Source organism: Vicia villosa, unplaced genomic scaffold, assembly GCF_029867415.1.
Source record: "Vicia villosa cultivar HV-30 ecotype Madison, WI unplaced genomic scaffold, Vvil1.0 ctg.000659F_1_1, whole genome shotgun sequence".
Classification (NCBI taxonomy): Eukaryota; Viridiplantae; Streptophyta; class Magnoliopsida; order Fabales; family Fabaceae; genus Vicia; species Vicia villosa.
The window spans coordinates 35532-62009 of NW_026705294.1; the positions used below are offsets into that span (position 1 = coordinate 35532).

General features: G+C 35.0%; 1 protein-coding gene across 1 annotated transcript; it reads left to right on the forward strand.

Moving 5' to 3' along the window:
* Positions 1-24620: 24620 nt before the first annotated feature.
* LOC131630216 (protein MAINTENANCE OF MERISTEMS-like) lies at positions 24621-26102 on the forward strand. Its single transcript, XM_058901002.1, has one exon. It carries the CDS (start codon positions 24621-24623, stop codon positions 26100-26102), a length of 1482 nt encoding a protein of 493 aa, XP_058756985.1.
* Positions 26103-26478: the final 376 nt, after the last annotated feature.

Here is a 26478-nt window from a genome sequence, read left to right on the forward strand (position 1 = left end):
ACTTTTCTTCTGGATCAAGTATATCCATAATTTTTTTACTAAAATTATCTATGGATATGACAAAGTATTTGTTACCTCAAATCGAATCTACCTGGATAAGACCACACACATCAATGTATATATCACTTTAGGGATTGCCTTTGACTTGCTTCCTGCATCATTATTGAAGTTATTCTTGTGATGATTTTCCTGAACACATTCTTCACACACTTTATTTGTAATGTCAATTTCTACTAAACTTGAAACCATGTGCCTTCTTTTTAGATCTCTGATGTATTTGAAGTTGAGATGGTCAAGTCTATAGAGCTATATCCATCCATCAATGCTAGCTGCAGTTTCGAGACACTTGTGCTCCATCACATTAAGTTCAATCTTGAAACTTATGTTCTGAGACATAGGTGCCTTCAAGCTAATCTACCACTTGATTTGAGAACTCTCATAATCTTATCTTCGATTAATAATTTATAATTTTTCTCGATTAATTTCCTTATGCTAAGCAAATAACTTTTCATACCTGGTATGTCCAATACATTGGAAATTACTGATCTTTCCTTCTATTCAGGTCTAACGAGCATCCTGAGTCCAAGTACCACTAGTCCTTAAATATTTCTTATCCTCTCATTGTGACCATCAACAACATTTCATCTTCTTCGTATTTTGCAAGCCTTGCATTAATTTCATGATTTCTTTTGTGTTCAAGACAATCACTAGAATAGTGACCATAATTTTGATAATTGTAACATTGAGTGTAACTCTTATCAGGTTTTCTTCTACCACATCTTCCTCTACCTACAACCGCACCTCTCTAGTTGCTCTGGTTTGAGGGTTTTCTTTGGTTAGATCGGTTTCTTTCTTGTTTGGTTACCTCTACAATTAGAATTGTTGTAACTTTTTCTCCCTTTGTTTCCAATCCATCCTCATTTAACTTTGTTTTCTTTTCCTGATTACGCCTACAGAGCTATATCACTTTTTGCCTTGTTTGTAGATCCTTAAGTCATTCTTTGTTCATGAGATTCAAACGTCCATTGAAGCTCTTCCTTTGTCACACTTGAAAAATCTTTCGATTCTTCTATGGCTACTACCACATGATCTAGTTTTGGAGCCAATAACCACAAGATCTTTGCAACAGCTGATCTTGATGTCAACACTTATCCACAAATCTTGATTTTATTCACTTGTTTTCGTAACCTAGTGAAGAAACCAGTTACGCTTTCAATTTCTTCCATCTGAAGAAATTCATACGTTCTTTTGTGAGCTTATAACCTCGTCTCTTTCACCTTCTCTGCACCTCTAAACAATCTCTTCACGATGTCCCATGCAGTCTACATCACTAACTTTCTCAAAGTTTTCTGGATGAATGCATTGATGAATCATCCGTTGAATTTTTACCAATTGGTGTTACTCCATTCTTCAAAATATCCCAAAGATCTTGATAGCAGAAGACAACCTGCATCTGCTTACACCAATTCTCATAGTTCTTATCTTTCAGGATTGGAAGATTTGTTGGAAAATAGTCGTTCGAATGATTCATTGTGTTTGCTTCTCGAAAATTGCAATCAATGCTCTAGATACAAGATATTGGAATTAACCTCAATCTTGGAGATAATCCAAATCAATCTTGATGAACAAGAATCAATCTTTCTGATTGATCACTCTTTTTGTTCTTCACTCTTCATTCGCTTGAATCATCCACACCTTAGTTGCAAGATGATTCTGCTACATAAAGATTTGATAAGAAAAAAGAACTAGAAATTAAGGTTTTTAGATAGGGAGAAAGGAAGAAAAATCTGTGTTGATCTGTATAGTAATTCTTTGCTTTTATTTACAAGTCTTAATTTCTTATATATATTACTAAATTTATAAATATCAAATAAATATGAGTTTAATGTCATCGTTCATTTAATAAATATGAATAATAGTTCAATATTTAAAAAATATTCAACAGATACAAATATGTCAAATTTTTTAATTTGTATTTCAATTTCATTAGGTAGTAAATGAATTTTTTTTGTATATTTTCTACGGTGGTGAATTTGTATTATTATTTTTTAATTTAAATAGCATTGCTCTTATTGTTTTTGGTTTGAAACTGTAAACATTTTTTTTTTATAAAAAATTTTCAAGTTGAATAACACAAAAAATATATCAAATTAATAAAAATAAAATATAAAATATATATTTTTTATAAAGATTAATAAAAATAATAAAATATAAAAAATTAGAAATATTATTTATCAATTTATTTGCAATTTTAACACATATTTTCATACAACAATATGATTCTTCATATAAAAAAATAAAATTTAAAATATTATAAATTTGTCATTAATAGAAAAGGTACCACTTTTCTTTATTTTGAAAACTCATAAATAGAATATGCTTTTCAAAAAACAAATTGTAAAACTAAGTTACCAAATCAATTCTAATATTTTCAAAATTTAAGAATTGAAAACCATTTTGTACAAAACTAAATCAAATGAAAAAGTATGTCATAGGATAAGATATATCAACAATTATGATGATTCTCTGCCTTGCAACATTACTCGGAATATTACATGAAAGTGATGTTGTTTGCTATAAGATTTTTAAATGATACATGACCAATGAATGAAGGACATATTAATTCTTGGTGGAATTACTAACTTGGAATCTTATTTGTATGCAGGTATGTGTAGAAACTACTCGATATTTTGGATTGACTTGCCATAATAAAAGAATATGTAAGTGGTTTTTATTCCATAGAATATTGTGGATGCAAATAGATGCCAATGGGCAGGGATTATGTCAGTATCTTAGAGAGAGAGCCAAACGTGATATTTTGATTTGAGATTGATTGTTGTGGTGGACTTTTTTGTATTTGACAAGAAAGGGCTTGTCTTGTTTTTTTATGAATCGGTTGTTATGAGCATCTCATAAGTCATTATAAAGGTGGACAAAACAAAAACGATATATAATTATTCATATGGTAGCCTTACGAGAACTTTGATTTGGGGTCTCGAGTTCGATGGTGCCCGAGACAAAAAAATCTCAAACTTTCAAGGGCTACGCAGGGTGAAAGTCCTTTATGTGGATTAATCGATCTAACTGGTTGGATACCACATATAATTAAAAAAAAACGAGAGCTTTGATTTTCTTATATTTGCATAGTGGGAAAGACTTACTGTCGATGAGAATTGGTTTTGTAATATTGTAGTAAGTGTTTCATCTTTATTCAATTAAAGTGTATTTCACTCTTCATTGTGATGTAATAATATTTTAAAGTTTTTTTTTTGTTATTTCTCCTTTGTTTTATTGTTAAGCAATTTCATGCATTAAACTTTTCAAAGAACTAATACTCGATTGTGATCCATTTTCTATCATAAGTCTATTGCTTTTAAGCATCGCAAACAACCACACTTGCACACACATATTGATTATGGATTTTTTTTTACAGTAAGACCTATTCGATTAATTGTTTCAATTAGTCGTTTAGAAGACTAGTCAACTTTGCTAGTACACCTGCACTTTAATTTGATCATTTTCATGTTTAATCTTTTTTTATGCTTGTTTGTATGGACTTATATTCAGTTATGTCCTATATGGCAAGTTATTTCCCCCATCCCCGAAGCCTTGTAAATAACTTTACTGCTTTCTTTATTTCATTTAGCTTTGTTTGCTTGCTTGCTTGCTTGTTTGCATGAATAAATTTTGAACCCCTACATTCTTTGTCCATATACCAAGTCATATCTCATGTCATGTTTTGTAAGTCTATCACCTTGTGCATTGCCATCAACCTTGTTTGCAAACTTAAACTTTTTCACAATAAATCTTGACTTTGTCAAGTGATCGATAAAATCTTTTCTTGAATAAATGCTAAGAAATTTAAGTAATCATCATATTGAAATGTATTTCTCTTATCTCCATGATATTGATTGATATGGTATTGATTCTTTTCCACTTGAAAGAGCTAGTGACAAACTGGTTGATCTCTATGCAAGTTGGAACCCTTCTTTCATTGTGATGCAAAGATCCATTTGTTTTCATGCTGATGGTTGATCAGTTGACTTTTCTCCTTTAAGATGACAAAGTGTCTCTTAATCTAAAATCAATCAAAGAAAACCATTGTGTTTTCTTTATGAGCAGAACTACAAAGGCTCTGACTTCCCTATTTCGCTCAAGACGTATGTAGGCACAAGATGCAACGTCTTTCCGAGCATAAATAAAAACCATAAAAAATGTTCTTTTATAATCCCATCAATCTTTTGCACACAACTCTTTTTATTCATATCACAAATTACCAAAAAGGTTCATATGGAGTATAACAAATGAGAGGGATGCTAATGTATTCCCCTTGCATAACCAACCCTCGTATCCTTTTCTCTTTGTTTTATTAGTTTTGTTTTAAAACTTCTGTATGTTTTATTCGCTCTTTTCATTTCTTTGGAAACCATAAAGATCGGTGTCGACTCTTGTTTTTTTTCGAGTTAAGTTAACCAATAGCTTAGTCTAAATTTTCCCGCCATGACAAAACTAGTTTTAAGTATTTAGTTATGTTAATTCTTTGTTTGGTTTAGATGATGACAATTTGGTTTTAAAATGTTGCTTTTGTTATTAAAATAGAAATAGTAAAAGCAGAGCTTAAAGTCAATTAGTCATGGCTCTAACATACTCATATAGATTCCAAGTCATAACGAGAAAATAAACTCAAGTTTTAGAAACATATAAAATAGTACACAACACCCACTTTCGTTGGCGTACCAACTTTGTTTAGAATCAATTTTAAAATACAGGTATGAAAATAAGACTTTCTCAACCGAGTTCGAGAGACTTTCGTCGCCTCAACTTAGTTGTCTGATATTTTTCATTTGGATAGCAAGTCAGACCCTTTCAGTATATGAATATCTATTTTAATTTGCATATACTTTTATAAATACTTATGGAGAAAACTTATGAATACTAGATCAAACTTTTGTAAACCTTCTCGTAACGAATCAATTGAAAGTCCTTATTACCCTAAGTATTTAAAAAAGTTACCCAAACATGGTTAAATTGAAAGAACACATAACAATTGAAAGCATAGACATAATGAGATAAAAGAAGAAAACTGAAACATGTATTACATTAAGTTCTCAATGTAACATATGCTTAAAAGAGACTTTTACAACACATCAAAATGTAGGAAATTAACACAGAATATAAAAGTATAGTTTCATATGTCTAAGTTGTCTAAAACATGGACAAAATGGAGAAATTCAATAACAAATTGCATAAAACATGAAGAAATGTTTTAGAAAACAGTTAAAATCACTCATTTAAAAACATTAAAAGTATTGTTGATCAAACATGAAGAAGGTTCAGAAGAAGAATCAGAAGATGAAGAAATGACATTTCTTATCAAGAGATTTCAGTATCTGGCCAACAAGAAAAGCATAAGGTTCTCAAGCATAGGAAGTGGCTCTAGAGAAACGAGCTCCATAATCAACAAAGATGATCGAAAAGGATACTTCAACTACTATAAGCCCAGTTACTTAATTGTTGAATATAGGCATGGCAACGGGGCGGGTCGGGGACAGTTTTTACCTCCCCCAAACCCAAACCCGAATCCCCAAGCCATCCCCGTTACCCGCCCCAAACCCAAACGGGGATGGGGAATTAAAACCCAAACCCGTCCTTAACGGGTTCGGATTGGGTTCGGGTATCCCCGCCCCGCCGCGATGTATTTCGTAAAATCAATTTTTTAATAAAGATATTTACTTTTTCAAAAATCAAATTAAATTATAAATAACAAAATAAAACAATCTCAAAAAATTTCACACATATATTTCAAATATTTAAAATAATAAATACAAATCAAATTATTAAAACATTAGCCACATATTTAATAATATGAATTATGAAATATAAATAATAATAATGTACATATTGAAATAAACGGGGCGGGTTCGGGGACGGGTTCGGGGTGGGTACTAGTGTCCCCATTGCCCGACCCATCCCCATGTTTTCTAATCGGGGAAAACCCAAACCCGAACCCAAACCCAGTCAAAGCGGGTTTTCCCCGTCAACTTCGGGGCGGGTTCGGGTGGGTACCCGTGGGTCTGGGTTTTATTGCCATGTCTAGTTGAATATCCAGAGCTGCAGACAAGGTTTGGAAAAGTCTCATGGCAACATGGGATGAACTTGATATAGAAGAAGAATCTAACAAAGTTGAGGAAGAAGCCAATCTGGTTCTGATGGCTTGACCATCTTCAAATACATAATTTGACCTAGATTCTAGCTCAGACTTTGAAGAGGAAATAAAGGTACTTTCTAAACTATCTCGCTCTGATTTAATTTTTCACATTCAAGGTATCACGATATGTTTTCAAGAAAAAACCGACCAGTTGAAAATTTTAAAAAACACTACTACAAAAAGACCTTTTGTAACACGTTATTACAACGGCCTTCATGTTAATCATGGTAATATCTCATTTACGCGCGTCTGTATTTATAAATTATTTATTAAAATACATTTAATTACGGTCCTATAACCCAACTGTTGTGGTATATTGAAGTTTACATACTTCAATTCTAAGCACCAATATTTTTTCTTCTTTCATTACAAAAAGGTGTTTTCAGTTTAATCTTATAAATATATTAATTAAATAAAATTATTTATCACCACGGTTCATTATTGAAACCGTTGTAAATATGTAAAACTTATTATCACGGTTTTTGTTAACGGCCGTGGTGATATATATATATATATATATATATATATATATATATATATATATATATATATATATATATATATATATATATATGTATATATATGCAAAATTATTAAGCTTCAACACATAATAGTCGTCACTCTCAAAATAAAACTCTAACATCTCTCTCTGTCTCCTTCCATAAGTAATGAACTCGTCCTCACATGTTTCTTCAAAGTTAAGGTAATCAAGTTCAAAATTAGAGAACACAAAGCTTTATCTTTATTCTTCTTCTTCATAAGCTTTCTTTCATTTTTCTCAAAACAAAACCCTAACATCTGTCTCTTCCACACCACAAACTCGTCTCATAAGCTTCTTAAAACTTATAGGTAAGCAATTTCTCCCATTTCCCATAGTTCTTGTTAAAAAGGGTTTTTTTTTCATTTGGTATGATATTCTCGTTTTTTCATTTGTTAAATTTTCATGTATGCTACTACTGTCATGATGTTTATGTTTTCTGACTTATAGGGAAAATGAATGAAGAAAACCACCTTAACAAAGAGTATACTTTGGCTATCGTTTACATATGGTTTGTGTTGCTATAGAAAAATAATACAAGAAGTACGGAACTATTGTGTCAACGTCATCTTCCTTGTAATTTTTCCATAACAACATAAAGTAGATGAACTTCATCATTAATTCCACGATTCTTTTCAATAAAAGGTATGTTCGTGAACTATTTTATTATGTGTATTGTGTTGTTATATGTTGTCAGTGTTTTGTGGATAAAAGGTATGTTGTTGTATGTTGTTGTTGTGTTGTTGATAAATGTTGTTGTATGTTTTTGTTGTGTTGTTGATAAATGTTGTTGTATGTTGTTATTGGTTAATGTTCTCAGACCTAGAACAAAACATTGCTAAGTCATAAGAAGCGTTTTTCTTGTGACTTAGAAATGTTTTGTTCTTTAATTTATTATGCAGATTGACAGAAGATCAAGTTGAGTTTATTATATTGTATGTAGATTGTTTTTTTCACTAACCCTTCACTGAAAATGCATTCACTTAAATTCATTCAAAAACTTATAATATGAAAATTAAGTTGTATTAGAAAACTAACTTTGATCAATCAATGTTTCTTAAATTGAATCTGTCTTATAATGCATCTTACGTTCTTTAACATATAAAATGTGGTTCAATGATCTAAGTCCTTCATGACATTGCTTCCTTATCTTATAGTTTACTTTGAATAATATCACTTTATTGGCTAAGTCTACCTCATCCTCGTCACTTACCATTATGATTGATATGATGATAAGTCATCATCACAATCATCATGATAGTAACGATGATGAGGCAGAATTAGCCAATAAGTTGATGCTAATCAAAATAAACTAGAAGCGAAGGAAGTGATCCCATGAAGGACTTAGGCCATTGAATCATATTCTATACTAGTGTGTATACCCGTGCGTGGTACGGGATACAATTTCTTATGTTAAAAAAATAATTTGTTTTTCAATAAGAAAACATACTTGTATAAAGATAATCAAAATAATGATATCATATGTTTGCTACTGTCCATTCTCTCCAAAATTTAGAATATTTAGTTTGAGATTATAAGCACCTTAAACTATCTTTCAAAGATATTGTTATCTATTTTAATTCAAAACATCACGTCTGAATAAACTTACATAGCTAATGCGAAAATTGACATGTTATATAGATAAGGTTTTGTGAGAAATTATACAACTAAAATTAAAGATTTTTTTTGCATTAAACGATATAATAAAAATAACTAAACATCTAGATATAGATTGTAGTGCTGAAAATGACACAAATTTCTTTTGATCTTTGCATATAAATATGTCTTTACTATAATAATCTTTTGTTCATCATCTTCTACTTCTACACAACATGCTGAACTTTATTTAAGTTCTCCGATTGATTATCCAACGACATGTACTACGAGATAATTGCTCTTATCTCATAATCCATATATCTCTGTACAAAACCATCATTTTCTTTTCAATTTCTACAATGTTTTGGTAGAATGACCGTATAATGCGTACGATTAAAGTGAGAAAGAATGATACCTGGATTCTGTACTTGTAGAAGGTGTATCCGCCAGAACCACCAATACCAGTGTTTCTACTATAAACCAACCAACTAGTCTACTAAACAGATGGAGTATATCACATTGGACCTGAGATATAAATTATAGATAAAATGAGAAAAAAATTGAATCATACTATTCAAACTTTGAAATAAAACTTAACTTAAAAAATATGAATACATGATTAAAAACACGATGTGAAAAGATATACGAACCTAAAGAATCATTCATCGTTAGGATGATCCAAAATTTTGCTACTGTCCATATGTTTATAAATTTTCGAGCAATATGTCTCTCGTTCAATCTAGGTATAATTTTCCATTTCTTCCTTTTCTCCTCACTACGGATATTATGATCAAATTGTTGATTATCTAAGGGTGTTAGATTCAATTGTAGGGTTTCTAGATTCTTCGATGAACTTTTATTCAAACTAATGGACCAACCCAATAAAAAACCACAAAGTAAGTTCAAAATTTTAAAGTATTCATCCCATTAGAATAAATAGGAAAACTGGTGGTGAAGATTATACATTCTTTTACCATAGGAAATCACCATGACAATGATCACCTCATAGATAAAAAAGGTGTGAGATTTATTACCTTAACTTCTATAAATTACCAAATGCTATAAACCTAAAGGCTACATTATTCAACTTATTACATAACAATACATCATATAGTGATAAAAAATTCAGTTCAAGGTGATTATGGGTGGAAAGCACACTCCTAGAGCTTGCTCTTCCATAAAAATGCTTTCCCATTTAACCATTTTCATGACACACTCAACTACATTTTGATACTTCTATTGAGCTTCAATGAAGCTACTTCCAATAACATGTTCAATCCAACCAAGCAGTTGCAAGTATCTATGACATCACCTCATAATCAATTTTCAGCACATAATTCAAAATAAAAAAGGCTTAAAAACCAATTTTCCATCAATTTGATCAGCTAGTAAATCAAAATCGAACCCTTAAAAACCAATTTTGTTATATTCTATAATTTTGAAATTCATATCTTGCCAAGACTCCCATAAAAATCTATGCAAAAAATCACTGAGAATTAATACCAACATTCCTAATGAATTCATTTGGAACAAAAATATAATGATATAAAGATCAAGAACATACCCAAAAAAACTTCCCTTTTTTTCCGATGATATGTATTAGTTCCAAATGCATTTTTCCTTTTTAATAGATCATCATCAGCTCAATTAATTCCTTTATTGCAACATCTCTGTGAGCAACAAAAGAGTATGTTGTAGGCCTACTCCTCCTAATTGGTGTAAAGTAGAAATATTATGATCTTTAGACATCAAAGCAAGTTCTTCTAACCCCGTTTTGTGTATAAATACATATACTTTGTGAATAGTTGTATTTTCATATACTTTTATACCTTTTGATAGTTTTTGTGTCTTTTTGTAGGTATTCTTGTGTATTTGAAGCATGAGCAATAAAGTGTCAAAGACACGGCTTCAAACGTGCGATTTTGAGCAACGGAACCAACTCGTCAACGAATAAAGCTCAAAAATAAAAAAATAATAAATCATTAATTTGGTTCATATTTTGTCATTTTTAGATAGGAAATTGATAAAGCTTTCCAACACTTTAAACCAGGCGCAAATCGGAGTTACGGTTATCAAGTTATGACATTTTTACTAAAGCTGGTTTTTTCAATATAGCATTCAGCACGCGGCGCGAAAATAGGACGTGGCGCGAACAATGTGATTTTCAGAATCGTTAAATAGGGGGAAGAAACACAATTTTTAGGTTATGGTTTTGGGGTATTTCTTCCCAACTCCATCAACCTTCATTTTTTGGTCGAGATAGCTTATAAAACATCATTAGAGCATGCATTTGGATGATTGGAGGTGGATTGCTCATCAATCGGATCTGACAACCCGTGAGATGTTTGGTTTATCTTCTTCTCTTCTCTTTGTATTTCTCTTTTGTTGAGTTTGTATGTAAATTACTCTAAATCCATGGATGTTTGTTACTCTTTCTACTAGTTGTATAAAATTTACTTTACGAATCTTAATTGGTGTTTCCTTGATCTTTTTGCTTAAATGTTTTGGATTTTTGTTGTTGTAGAAATATACATCATAAATCTTGATTAGGAGAATATCTGTTAGCCTTAGATTCTAGAGATAGGGGTGGGGTTAACATCCACATAATATCTAATTTTAATGCCTATGTGTTGTTAGATCGGTTGAGACATCGTTGAAAGAGAAATATAGTTGAAATCTCGACGGTGTTGCAGAAATGGACATTGATGTGAGAGATATGTGGTGATTCTGACGAGTATTGTAAATTAAGTACGGTGGAGTGATAAATCTAATTTTGTGAGGAGTAGTTTAGATTCAAACCAGATAAGTTATTCTCTATCAAGAATGAATTCTTTTTATGTTCATATGTTATATTTTCCTTGTTTACTCAAAACCCATTTAACCCAAACTCAAGAACTAAGAATCTGTCGAACGGTAGTTCAATATCACTAATCTCTATGAACACGATAAATTCCCGGATAAATATTTCTAAAACTTTTGTTGCTTGCCGCTTTACCGCACACAACACACAACCATCAAAATCTAATTAAAAAACTAAATATCAACATATATAAATTCAAAAAGCTATGTATTCATCTTTCAACTCACCCTATGGTTAGTTTTCAAGTTGTCAATATGCTTATTAAATACCTCAAACCAAAAATCCTAGAAAATAAACTTAATTGCTTCTTGATGATCACCAAACTGAGTTTCTAAAGAAGTTTTATCAACAACGAAAAAACACCAACATGAAGAGATCACCTTAAATTTACATTTGTTAATCCCAAAATGCAAAAACAAAGAAAACCACTGGAATAGAAATAAATGGCATTGCCAAAGATTTGATGCTTATTAGCTGAACAAAGAGATGGAAAACCTTGCATGTTAATCATACATACACAACAAAGGCCTTCCCAAATTTTAAAAATAATTATCGAGAGTCGGGTAGTTCTTCAAAGTTCAAAATAATATATCTCTTCTCTTGATTCACTCCCTCTCCATTTACTTTAATTAAAAACACCACAATCATAATAAATCAAATTAATATCTAAACGCAAAAGCGATATCTCGATGAATCTGTGGAGGCGGTGTTGTTCAACATGATGTTGGACGTCGTATGGTTGCAAGGGAAGTGTAATTGAGTGGGGATGCGGATCACTTTTCCGGTTGCGTGAGTTCTCCAAAAGTAATGTGTTTCACCGTGAGATTGTCGAAAAAGGAATTTGTTGTGGTGCGTTCGTGAGATTTGTTCCTGTCATACCCCAAAATTTGCCCTCTTATAATTGCGAATGTCATTTCATTTCGAATAATTGACATAGCGCAGTTGGTAAGAATTTGAGGGCAAAAGACGCACGACTGAGATGTCCCGGGGTCGAATCCTACTTCTAACACTTTTCCCCTTTTATCAATTTCTATTTTTTTTATTTTATTCTAACTTCATTTTTATCAAAAAATCAATAAAATCCATAAAACATTCAAAAATAACAAAAATAGTTTTTTCCATGTAATTAATTAATATTTTCATGCATATTACTTTTTTCCATTTTTTGCATTTTTATCATAAATTCATAAAATATTCAAAAATAGATCTTTGTCACATTTTAGAAGAGGACCACGATTAATTAAAATAATTATAATTCCCAATCAAAAAATATTTGATTTTTGGGCTTTTTATTATTTTTGTTAATTATGGGCTTTATTCTAACCTAATTTTATGTTATATATAGGTACAAAATCCTAACTTAACGGGGGGGGGGGGGGGGACTCACGTTACCAATCCTTAGACACAAACCCTATTTTCTCTATCACTTTCACGTACATACATTCCACAAACCCTTATTTTCTAACATATAAAAGCCATCCTTTGTACATAATTCTGGCCGATTTTCTATTCACTGTATATACCACATCAGCTTTCCATCAAACTCCGTAACCATATACTACTAACCTCCACACATTAACTCCAAAACCAATTCACCTTCAAGAAGTTACAATAACAAATCCTTCATTAATCTCAAGCGATCCTTGAATAAGCCAAGATTACACAAAGATCAATCTTTTTGCAAAACATGCAACTACATTATATTCTTACAGCAAAACTCAAATCCAATTCATTCTAACAAACTATGTTCAAGTTTTGTATTGACTTAAATTGTTATGTGGATTTTGTGTGTGTTTTCTTTGTGAATCGAAGAACATGAAAGGACAAATCTGCAGATGGTGAAAGAAGAAGGAGGATATCCGATGCAAGTGCCACACATTAACCTGCAACGTTCAACACCATCGGAGCAACCTCACGCCTGCACAACACCAAATCGTTCAACATCCGATTCACCTACCACGGCGATCAACATCATCATCACCGTTCCAGCATCAGACGCAACACCTTCATCAGACGTTCGCGCGACATCAACAACACCGTTCAGCTTCCGACCAAGCGCTTCCATCGTCGCCTCGATTCGGCATCAACACCCCCGTGTTCGACGAGACCCGGCCGACTTAGATCCTCTTCGTACAACTGAACCTCAGTAGCCATCCAAACTACGGCATCCGGATTCGCAGCACATCACTCAATCGCAACAATAACAACCTGCGGAGATCGAAAAACAATATCGAAGAGAGAAGAAGCCGAATCGGAATCTCCGTTCACGGCAACCGCGCCGCCATCGAGTCCGCCGCTCCTCCTCTGTGAAATCACGATCCGATAACCCTCTTATGATATTTAACTAACTATTGTGTAGGATTGTTAAATGCGGTGATTGTAATTGAACAAGGAAGCTTGTGTGTGTTATTCATTAAATTCGATTTGGAACGACAAGTAGAGATAAATATGAGAGGGCCGGTTTTTGCTGAATCTGAATGAGAGAGGAGATGTGTTCTTGTGGTTGTTAACTGAAGCAGAGAAGTATGAGCGTGAGAAGAAGAAGATACAGGGGCGTGAGAAATGAGGAAGAAGATAGGAGGTGGACTCACATGTTTGTCTAAGGTTTCTTGGGGATTAGCTTGATCCGAGTGGGCTACATGTCTTGGCCCAACTTTTTTTATTTTTGCTCTTCAAATACCATTTTCCAGTCTAGCATCCACCTTGGACAGCTTATTTTATTTGGGCTTTAGTCTTTGAGCCCAATCTGATTCAGTTCCTATTTGCACAACTACATGCTGCACACACCTCCCTTTTCCTTGTTGATTGGAACTCATTCTATTCTATTTTGTTTTTACTTGTTTCTATTTTAATTTTGTTTTAGCAATTGTTTTATTTCCTTATATTCAAAAATACAAAAAATATGTTTTTATTTTATTTTTCACATTAAAAATACCAAAACATATCTTAGTTAATTGTAAATATTCTCTTTAGAATTTGTTGTGTTTAGACGTATTCTGATTAAAATTGTTAGTGTTTTTTTATCTTGTTCATGCATCATTATTATATATCTGTTACTAATATTTTTTTTATCTTTTATTGCGAGGTACATTCGAGCTGTTCCTCTATTCTCGTGGATATTTGCGAACTCATCCTCAATCTCCTCCATTGGATCTTGCTAGACCTCCACCACATTGACTCAGGATTAATCAAGATCCTCCGACCACGCACCATATCAGATCAAAGCTAAGTCCCTGATTCTATTCTTCTAATTTAAATATTTATTTTTGCCTTTTAATTTAAATATTTGTTTTTGCCTTTTAATTTAATTAGTTATTTTTGCCTTGCTGATTTAAAAATTATGGTTTTATATTCAATATCAAGGAACTGGCCATACACTCATCCCCTCTGTGTTTGTTTTTTCCTTTTCCAATTTTCAGGGTTAGCCAACCGTCAAAGCTCGACCAGTCGGTAACCCTAAAACCTAACCTAATTTATTTTTCTTTTAAATTATTACTTGTGTCAGACCTATTGCATTGTTGGTTATATTATTCCTCTTTTCCCCTTCCCCATGGTATTATGTATCTGCTTCGAGGTTGTATTGTTTGGCCTTGAAGGCACTTAAAAACTGCACTATAATACTGTGTGGTTAGTAACTTAGGGAGTGATAACCTTGAACTGAATTAGAATCACCTAATTACAAGATAATATAATTGAATCCGATCACGTGATTGTTGCACCCACACACCTTTTATGGTACCTCTCTTGTTGCGTGTTGCCTGTTGCCCGTTGCCTTGTGTATTTTTCAGTGCAGAATAATCAAGTCCCTCGAATACGAGGATACCTCAGCAATGTTGCCCTCAGTTCATTAAAAGATCATAAGTCCCTAATGATGCTGCCTTCGATTCGCCAAATATGATCTCGTCCCTCGAAGTTGCCTACGAAGTGCTGAGGTATCCTCTGGTTCCCTAAACGAAAGGCTATTCTGATCCCTCCCTTAGACTACCTGCCCCTCTATGGCATGAGACAGTCTTATGGCAAACGATAATTCGATGACCCTTCAACCTCCAAATAAAAGGACTTCCTTACCCTCCTATGGTATGGATAGCCCTGAAAAGTTAAAAAGAACATTTTTCATCTAACCAGGTAATTTTCCCCTAATTGCTTTGCTCTGGCTTAAAAATCTTTTTATTCCTCTTCTTCTACATTTCTAAACTTTTGGCTTCAAAACTAAAGAGCAAAGCAATTAAGAGCTCATGAAAAACCATGGATGCAAAGGGTGCTTTACACCTTCCCTTTGTATAAATTACCCCCCGAACTCAAAATTTCTTTTAAAGGTTTTTTTTTCTGTTCTTTTAGCCTTTCTGTTAATTTGGATAAAATAAAAGTCGGTGACGACTCTTGCTTACCGCAACATTTCTTTAAAGTCAGTTCACCGTATTACAGAAGTGGCGACTCTGCTGGGGATAATTTTCTTATAAAAGAGGGGTTACCTTAAAAGCTTAGGATTCACTTAAATGTTTTCTATTGTTTGCTTTGTTTGTTTTATTTTTCAGGGCTGTTTCGGGAAATAAATGAAGGACGAATCCTATACCCGGATTCAAGTACACTTAGGATAGGAGTGACATAGTCATGGCGACCTCTTTCACATATGTGGGAGATGAGTCAATATGAAGTTCACGCTTGAGTTAGGACTTCATAGCCATATGCACACCTTTCTCAAATGAGGGAGGTCTATGTATGTGCCTGTGGGTGTGCCGGAGCTCAAGGACCTTTAGTTACCTTTAACCCATCTTGGCCTTTAGGAACGTAGTGGGGGGGAATAATCTTGACAAATGTTGAGAACCTAGTCGCTACCCGATACTACAATTCAGATAGGTCCTTTCTCAATGTATCATTGCATGATGCGAATGTATCATGTCCAATGGTGCTTTAGAAGGGCTGACAATTCTGAATAACTCGTAGAACCCGTTGTTGATATCATCCTTATCCTTATAAATACCTTTGGGTAAGGATATCTCACATGATCTAAACTCCATGCAAGACAAGCCTAAGGAAATTATGTGACTTGTGTGACTTGTTTGTGTTTGCTACTAACCTTCATTTCCTTGCAGGTTTTGTTAAAAGGACTTGTTTGTCCTTACTATCTCACACTGTGCCTAATGAACTGCATTCGTATATCATCATGACATCATGACATCATAAGCATAACAAGATTGACTAACCTTTTCAAGGATCTTAGGAATTTAGGGCGCACAATTTCAGGTGCCCTTATCAAGGACTAAATTCTCATCAAGGGGCATGTCACCTCTGGCCATATGTCTTCCAATTCAGAGACATCACACCTATCAAGGGGCAAGAGGATTTATTTTCCTCTAGCCATATACTTTCAAATTCAGAGGTATCCCGAACCAAAGGCGAGGACCCACTCGATATGGTGAGCTTGATACTCAAAGAAGGACATTCAAGGACAAAAGCCAAGATTCTTCAGACGAAGCGGTGACCAATCATTTCCTAATGTCGCAAACTAAATTTCCTAAAGATCTTTGAAAACATTGCATCTACATTCATAAACATTGCATAAGAGGTTTCCGCAATAGGTTTCCCATTCTTTTTCGTTGTTTATTTCAGCACAAATGGATTTCGAGCAATCAGTCAAAAATCTTCAGGCTCAGAATATCCGGTTCCAAGTTTTGATTCTGAACTTGGTCAAGGGGCAAGACGAGTTGAATAACCTTGTTAACCCAGAAGAAAAAGGATCAGTATATGCGGAAAAGTTTACTCCATTGCACATGCCATTGTCTCAAATGCTGCAATAACTGCTCAATCAGAACTTGATAACCCTTTTGCCTCCATATTCAAGTCCTGCCAATCCGGCTCCAGGGTACAAGTACAATATAAGATGTGCTTATCATTCGAATAGTCTGGGTCATGATACCGAAGATTGTGGACCATTGAAGCATAGGATTCAAGATTTGATCGATGACAAGATCACTGATTTCAATTCACCTGAGGAACCTCATATAACTGATGTTGTGCACAATCAGAAGAGTCGTAATGAACGTAACCAATCCATGGGGACAATTCTGATCTCTACACCAGTTCTACGATAACGACGAAAGCCAAGCGTACCAAAGCGTCAATTCACCAAGATTAATATGTCATTGGCTCAAGCATTACAACATCTGTTGAAGATCGAATTGATTACTCTGAGGGACCCTCCTAAAAATGCTAACACCTCCACACCTGGCTATAAACTCAATGCGAGGTGCGCTTACCATTCCAACAGTCCTGGACATTACACAAACAATTGCTAGACATTGAAGAATAAGATTCAAGATCTGATCGATGATGGGGAAATCAAATTCAACCCTCCTGAAAACTCCCGCGATGATCACCGCTCATATACCTAGTCATGACAAGACTGATTAACGTCTAGAAGGATGCACTTTTGGATCATTAGTTCTACTTCCATTTGCAATTTCTTTTCTGTTTGTTTAAATATTCGACTTATGATAGACATTATCTGTTTTAATAATCATCATCAGTGCATTGCATATGTTTGTCTTGAATAAATCATTTCGCTACCGCTCATTTTAAATTATGTCTTTACCTTGCATATGTTTTATGATATTCAACTCCTGCTAAGCTGTAAGCCTTTAAAGGGAGGATGACGAAAATGATATCGCAACCTCATACAGTATGCTTTTGAGCGGACTATGCTGACGATGTACAGACATTGTTTCAATTCTTAAACAATGGAGATATAAGGATGTTAATCCCTCGTTAACCCCTTTGAGCCTAAGGAGTAGGAGTTTTATTTCACGTGCAAATTGAAACCCTTTAATCATAACCTGGGGCAGGGTAATTACTCAGTTAACTCAATTATACTAGCTGTCGTTTACACAAGTGATGATGGATTCCCTTAATTCTCAAGTCAGGCAGTCAATATCCATAAAAAAGGAAGAAAAAGAGAAAAATGTTAAGTCAAAACCTATGAAGGAGACTTATCAAAATTGAAACATCCCGCTGACTGTAATCTCAAAATAAACTGTTCAGGCAAAAGTTAGGGATAACAAAGTAAAAAAGAGGTCACTATAAATCCTCGACAAAAAAGAGGTCATTACAAATCCTCGATAAAAGAAAAAAGAATTACAAAGTGAAGGACGACTGCTTGTCCGAATCAACTTCTGGTGCTTCAACCATCAACAAAAGTAAATGTTACGACTTCAAGCTACGCTAAGACTTAAACGCAAAGTTAACTGAGCATAGGATCGAAGAACATCACGAAGATTGGGATGGGTACAAATAAATTTTGAGCCGTTATCCTTTGTTTCTTAAACCGTGAACCAAGCCACGCTACAACCCTTAAAAGTCCTAACTGAAGCATGGTTAGTTCGAAAGCATACTGTCACAACAAAGGTATCCCGACTCCTTAAGGTTTACCACAAATGCTGAGTTGATATTTCATTTTTTACAAACATCACCTTTTTACGAATATCACGCTTTTACATCCCTTGTTTTAATGTTTTTCAAAAAACTCAAGACAGACGTATGCATTGCATCTCATGAATTCATTATTAAATATATTTTGCTACATAATTTCAAATGTTAGTATCAAAAAGAATTTGCACAGGGTACGACTAATGATTAAAAGTCATCTCAACAGACGAAACTATTTCAGCAGCAACACCTCTTATAACTGACTTGGTTGATTAGAAGTAACGAATACAAGGGCCATGACATGCTTTGTCCAAGCAATCTGGGGCAATCAAGTCAAGATTCCAAGAATCTCTCAAATGCCAAACAGTCAAAGGCATGCATCCCAAGTGGGTTTCAAACTATTTCTCGATCAATCTGGGGCAATCAAGTTAAGATTCCGAGAATCTCTCAAGGATGCCAAAACAATCAGGGGCATGCACCCAAGTGGGTCTGAAGCTACTTCCCGACCAGTCAGAGGCATCATACTAAGTACTAGGGGCATGTCCCCCGTAGTACACATCTCATAAGGTCTTCGCGAGGCGAATCTTTCCAAAGTCCATACTAGCAGGGGCAAATCTATGCAAAGTCCAGTTTGACATCTCGATCAATACTCAGTGGCGTGTCCTAATCAATATAAGTCCAGGAATGACAATAGCTATAAATCACTGAGGGCAATATTCAAGGCATCCATGGTTCCTACAAAACCGGTTCCACAAGATCATATCCCCACAGAGTAATCATTAAGAAGATATCTTCAAATACTCTCAACAAAAGACTTAGTTCCTCAACGGAATTCACGTCTTCAACACTGCCGGTTCTCCGACACCCCTCTGTTTTCCAAACAAGGTCATTCATCTCTCTTATCCCCAGTCAGGGTACATCAAGATCACATTCAAATGGCTCTCATCCCCAAGCAGAAATCATAAATCCCCAGCTGAGCATCTTCAAGACAAGATCAAACATCAAAATCACAACAATACAGAGATTTATTTTCTCCGAACACTCCAAACAGCATCAGTCATACATCATATACATCACATACATATTCATACATTGCATACAGTTATAATTCATACATAACATTCAAAGTTCCCCATTTATTTTGAGAATTCCATCTCATTCATTACATGCATCATAAACATTGCATAAAACTGACATTGTTACCAAGTGAATATTATCTTACAGGTACATTACAAAGATGATCAACGCAATAATTCAAATCTTAAATCCATTCAAAAGGAACAGCCTAACGCACGGCTCTTTCTGACAACAAATTGGATCCGGTCTAACGCACGACCCATCCTTCAGCCTAACGCACGGCTTTCCAGACATCTACGGATGTAAATTGGATTCAGTATAACGCACGACTCATCCTTCAGCCTAACGCACGGCCTTCTAGACATCTACGAATGCGAATTAGATTCAGTCTAATGCACGACTCATCCTTCACCCTAACGCACGACCTTCCAGACATCTACTGATGCAAATTGGATTCAGTCTAACGTACGACTCATCCTTCAGCCTAACGCACGGCTTTCCAGACATCTACCGATGCAAATTGGATCCGGTCTAACGCACGACCCATCCTCTAGTCTAACGTACAACTCATCCTAAGTATATCCTTCAGATACGGTCTAACATACGATGACATCTTTAAGCCCATCTCTGACAACACTCTGCCTGGATGGCATCTCTAAGCCCATCTCCGAAAAAGTCCCTGCATCATCAAGGGCAAATATCTTGGTATTCTAGTGTTCAATCCTCTTCCACTTTCGGATTCCGACAGGCACCCAAGCCGATCTACATCCTCAAGTGTAAGAAGATTGAACAGGGGCAGCTGTCATACCCCAAAATTTGCCCTCTTATAATTGTGAATGTCATTTCATTTCGAATAATTGACATAGCGCAATTGGTAAGAATTTGAGGACAAAAGACGCACGACTGAGATGTCCCGGGGTCGAATCCCACTTCTAACACTTTTCCCCTTTTATCAGTTTATATTTTTTTATTTTATTCTAACTTCATTTTTATCAAAAAATCAATAAAATCCATAAAACATTCAAAAATAACAAAAATAGTTTTTTCCATGTAATTAATTAATATTTTCATGCATATTACTTTTTTCCACTTTTTGCATTTTTATCATAAATTCATAAAATATTCGAAAATAGATCTTTGTCACATTTTAGAAGAAGACCACGATTAATTAAAATAATTATAATTCCCAATCAAAAAATATTTAATTTTTGGGCTTTTTATCATTTTTGTTAATTAGGGGCTTTATTCTAACCTAATTTTATGTTATATATAGGTACAAAATCCTAACCTAACGGGGGGGACTCACGTTACCAATCCTTAGACACAAACCCTTTTTTCTCTATCACTTTCACGTACATACATTCCACAAACCCTTATTTTCTAACATATAAAAGCCATCCTTTGTACATAATTCTGGCCGATTTTCTATTCACTGTATATACCACATCAGCTTTCCATCAAACTCCGTAACCATATACTACTAACCTCCACACATTAACTCCAAAACCAATTCACCTTTAAGAAGTTACAATAACAAATCCTTCATTAGTCTCAAGCGATCCTTGAATAAGCCAAGACTACACAAAGATCAATCTTTTTGCAAAACATACAACTACACTATATTCTTACAGCAAAACTCAAATCCAATTCATTCTAACAAACTATGTTCAAGTTTTGTATTGACTTAAATTGTTATGTGGATTTTGTGTGTGTTTTCTTTGTGAATCGAAGAACATGAAAGGACAAATCTGCAGATGGTGAAAGAAGAAGGAGGATATCCGATGCCAGCGCCACACATTAACCTGCAACGTTCAACACCATCGGAGCAACCTCATGCCTGCACAACACCAAATCGTTCAGCATCCGATTCACCAACCATGGCGATCAACATCATCATCACCGTTCCAGCATCAGACGCAACACCTTCATAAGACGTTCGCGCGACATCAACAACACCGTTCAGCTTCCGACCAACCACTTCCATCGTCGCCTCGATTCGGCATCAACACCCCCGTGTTCGACGAGACCCAGCCGACTCAGATCCTCTTCGCACAACTGAACATCAGTTGCCATCCAAACTACGGCATCCGGATTCGCAGCACATCACTCAATCGCAACAATAACAAACTGCGGAGATCGAAAACAAAATCGAAGAGAGAAGAAGCCGAATCGGAAGCTCCGTTCACGGCAACCGCGCCGCCATCGAGTCCGCCGCTCCTCCTCTGTGAAATCACGATCCGGTAACTCTCTTATGATCTTTAACTAACTATTGTGTAGGATTGTTAAATGCGACGATTGTAATTGAACAAGGAAGCTTGTGTGTGTTATTCATTAAATTCGATTTGGAACGACAAGTAGAGATAAATATGAGAGGGCCGGTTTTTGCTGAATTTGAATGAGAGAGGAGATGTGTTCTTGTGGTTGTCAACTGAAGCAGAGAAGTATGAGCGTGAGAAGAAGAAGATACAGGGGCGTGAGAAACGAGGAAGAAGATAGGAGGTGGACTCACATGTTTGTCTAAGGTTTCTTGGGGATTAGCTTGATCCGAGTGGGCTACATGTCTTGGCCCAACTTTTTTTATTTTTTCTCTTCAAACACCATTTTCCAGTCTAGCATCCACCTTGGACAACTTATTTTATTTGGGCTTTAGTCTTTGAGCCTAATCTAATTCAGTTCCTATTTGCAAAACTACATGCTGCACACACCTCCCTTTTCCTTGTTGAATGGAACTCATTCTATTCTATTTTGTTTTTACTTGTTTCTATTTTAATTTTGTTTTAGCAATTGTTTTATTTCCTTATATTCAAAAATACATAAAATATGTTTTTTAATTTATATTTTATTTTTCACATTAAAAATACCAAAACATATCTTAGTTAATTGTTAATATTCTCTTTAGAATTTGTTGTTTTTAGACGTATTCTGATTAAAATTGTTAGTGTTTTTTTATTTTGTTCATGCATCATTATTATATATCTCTTACTAATATTTTTCTTATCTTTTATTGCGAGGTACATTCGAGCTGTTCCTCTTTCTCGTGGATATTTGCGAACTCATCCTCAATCTCCTCCATTGGATCTTGCTAGACCTCCACCACATTGACTCAGGATTAATCAAGATCCTTCGACCACACACCATATCAGATCAAAGCTAAGTCCCTGATTCTATTCTTCTAATTTAAATATTTATTTTTGCCTTTTAATTTAAATATTTGTTTTTGCCTTTTAATTTAATTAGTTATTTTTGCCTTGCTGATTTAAAAATTATGGTTTTATATTCAATATCAATGAACTTGCCATACACACACCCCCTTTGTGTTTGTTTTTTCCTTTTCCAATTTTCAGGGTTAGCCAACCGTCAAAGCTCGACCAGTCGGTAACCCTAAAACCTAACCTAATTTATTTTTCTTTTAAATTATTACTCGTGTCAGACCTATTGCACTGTTGGTTCTATTATTCCTCTTTTCCCCTTCCCCATGGTATTATGTATCTACTTCGAGGTTGTATTGTTTGGCCTTGTGTTTACCCAGAAATATGGTAAACAAGCGCTAGTTTCCTTTTTGCGGAATCAACTAGAATATTCCAGGACTAATTGCTTTAATTTGTTTATTACGTGTATCTAGTCTGTATTAAATGCAGCAATAACTTTAAAGTAAAAGTAAATACTGAAATTAAAGGCTTTTAAAATAACTAAAAGCAATAGAAAGCAGTAAATGTGCACTGAAAATGAAATATAACATAAAATGATTGCATAAATTAGACTGCTACGCATACGTACATTCCAAAGTTGCACTCGTCACTCATTTTGCACAGAGATTTGAGTTTACTTGTGTTTTGTAGAAAATGCGGACCATAAACTGCTCCTATTGAACTTGCTTAAATAGGAAAAATAAAATAACTACTACTAACGGTCGACTGATTATCAGCCAACACGTGTCTTCGACATGCAATATCTTCAACTACGAGCCCTCCACGTTTCCTGTGAGAACTGCCAGAAAACTGCTTAAAACTGCCTCCTTTGACTTCTGATGCTCTCCGACTTCATGGCTATACTTAAACAAAACGTCTAAGTTTTTTCTGTCTGTTCTAGTCGAACCTGTATGGTATATTGACTAATTTTAGTCGAACCTTGGCAATGACGGTTTATTGGTAGTCGAACGTTAGTCTTGACTAAACAAAACTATTTAATCAAACTTTTTGCCTTAAATTCTTTAATAATCTCACCTGTTTTAGAGGTTACTTACCATTATTTAGCAAGTCGAAATCCTAGGGTAACAAATTGCCCCCAAGCGACTTCTTTCGACTGACTTCAGGAAAGAGAAAAATGGCGTTTCATTTCTTTTTTAGATTTCGACTTTTGTTCTCTTTTGACGCCATGATTACTTTGCACATCCCTAGGCACTAATTATTACCTAAATCTTAGGTAGTGGGCTATAACTGCTCCCCACTTTCTAAAAACCAGTTTCCAAGGCGTTTCTTTGACATGACCTTTGATTTCAACAACTTCTTTTTGCACGATTTTGCTGACGTCACTACAGCCATATATGTATGTGCAAGTTTCTTCTCTTTTTCTTTTCTTCTCAAACGTTTCAGAAAAACACTCTTCTTCTCTAACCTTCAAACTGTTTTCTTCTCCTCTTCCAAACACAACAACAATGGCTTCTGCCAACACCAACACTACCGTTTATGCTACAGGTTCTAACCCTTTAGGGTTTATTATGTCTCGTGAAGAGGAAGAACAAGGGTTGGATTTTGTTCCTCAACCCAACCTCACAGAAGCCAAAGCCATTATTTGGCAAAACCAGATGTTAATCCCTTTCCAAATTACTGATAAACTAATGGCTTTCTCAGGGCCATTACCAGATCATCATTCTCCATCCAGAACAAACCGCTGGTTTCTTTCCTTGTTTTCAAACCACCATGCCTGTAGCTTTTGACAAACCGCGTCCTCTCGACTTGAAGTTTATGGACCCTACACTTAGGATGTTTCGTTCGACCCCAGCTCTTGGCAACAAAGAGTACTTAGCTTGGCTTAACAAAGTCCAGGCGAAGAAGCAACAAAGATGGGAAGAATTGGGCATCTTCGACGCCATACAATTATCCAGAACTGGTCATAGGGTTTGTCCTCCTATGCTGCTTGCTTCGATATTTTTTTGGGAAGGTTCGACCAACACCTTTCACCTTCCTTGTGGGATGATGACTCCCACTCTCTTCGACGTGGCTGCTATCACAGGGCTTTCACCTTTGGGTGAGCTCTTCGACCCAACTCTTCCAACAGAAATGAATTTCAACTTCACCAACGCTACCATTACCAAATATATGCAAGATCATTATGACAAGTCGACAGAAGAAGTCTCTGACGAAGAGCATGTTGCCTTCCTCACCTATTGGCTTTCATACTATCTGTTTTGTCCAGGATCAGTTCAGATTGCTAAGGATTACATACCCTTGGCCATCCAAATTCATGAAGGTCGAAATGTCACTTTAGGTAAGCTTCTCCTTGCTTATCTTTACCATACCTTAGGTATAGCGTCTTTAAGGATCAAACGCCTGCATGAAACTCCAAAACAACTCTCTCTGTCGGGACCTTATTGGCTCTTGCAACACTGGTTGAATGCGACCTTTGAGTCACATATTGGTTATACTGTTTCTAGGTCCATTCTAGAGGTCATGTATGACCGGAGGATCGAAGGCATCAAACTTGCCTTTCAAACTCCTCAAGATGAGTCTAACAGGCCCAACCTCCTCAAATATGTGAGGTTGTTTTCTGAGTGTAAAACATTCAATGCTTCCATGGCCCCTTTCTCCAATCGATGCTTTGGGCCTACTTGGTTTAAAGCTGTTTTCCTTGGGAACACTCCAACCCTTCGAGCTCAATTGAATGCTATTTGGGCTGCTTTTCTGACCCCAACGCTTCTCTCTCATCGCATTGAGTCGACCGGTAAGTGTTATGGGTTTGTAAGTTATCAACCAAATTTGGTCTCTCGACAATTTGGTTTGAGTCAAATGCTGCCCAAAAGCTTGTATTCCCATGATGGTGACATTTGTTACTCCGGTCGACCGTTCACAGCTCGTCAACATCTCGACTGCTTACAGTTTCATAACAAACAATCTTTGGAACATCCAACTTTTACTTTTCAAAACTCTTACTTCACAACTAAAGAATTCAGCGAGTGGTGGTCTGAATATTACCAGCTGTTTGATGGAGATTCTTTCATTAAGAAACTGAATACTGCGTTCGACAAATTGGAGGATCAACTTACCATAAGTAAGTATTTTATGTCTACTTTCGTTTTCTTTATTACCAATGGCAGTGTTCTAATCTCAATTTTAGACCTTTCAGGACCTGATCCTACTGCTCAAGTCGAAGTCCCTGCTCCTAAACCAAATCGATGCTCTTAACAAGAAGATTCAAGATCTTGAACAAGAGAAAATCACTTTGGCTCAAACTGAGGAAATCCCTTCGCCTGAAACTATTGATCAAGAAGTCTTGAAAGGACTTGGTCATGGTGAGAATGCCCTCAAATTGGAAAGCAACATTCGACAACTTAGACAAAATTTGTCTCGACTTGACTCGAAAATTGACTTTGAGTCAGCCAAGCTAGCCTATTTTAGGAACAACTTTCCAACTTTGTAATTTATTTTCGACTAACTGGCTATATTTTGTAATGACTGCCAACGTACTTTATAAGGAACTTTTTGTAATGATTGGCCAAGTCTTGGCCATTTTAATGTAATCTCTTAGTTTTTTATTCTATTATGCGAATTTCTTGAAGTA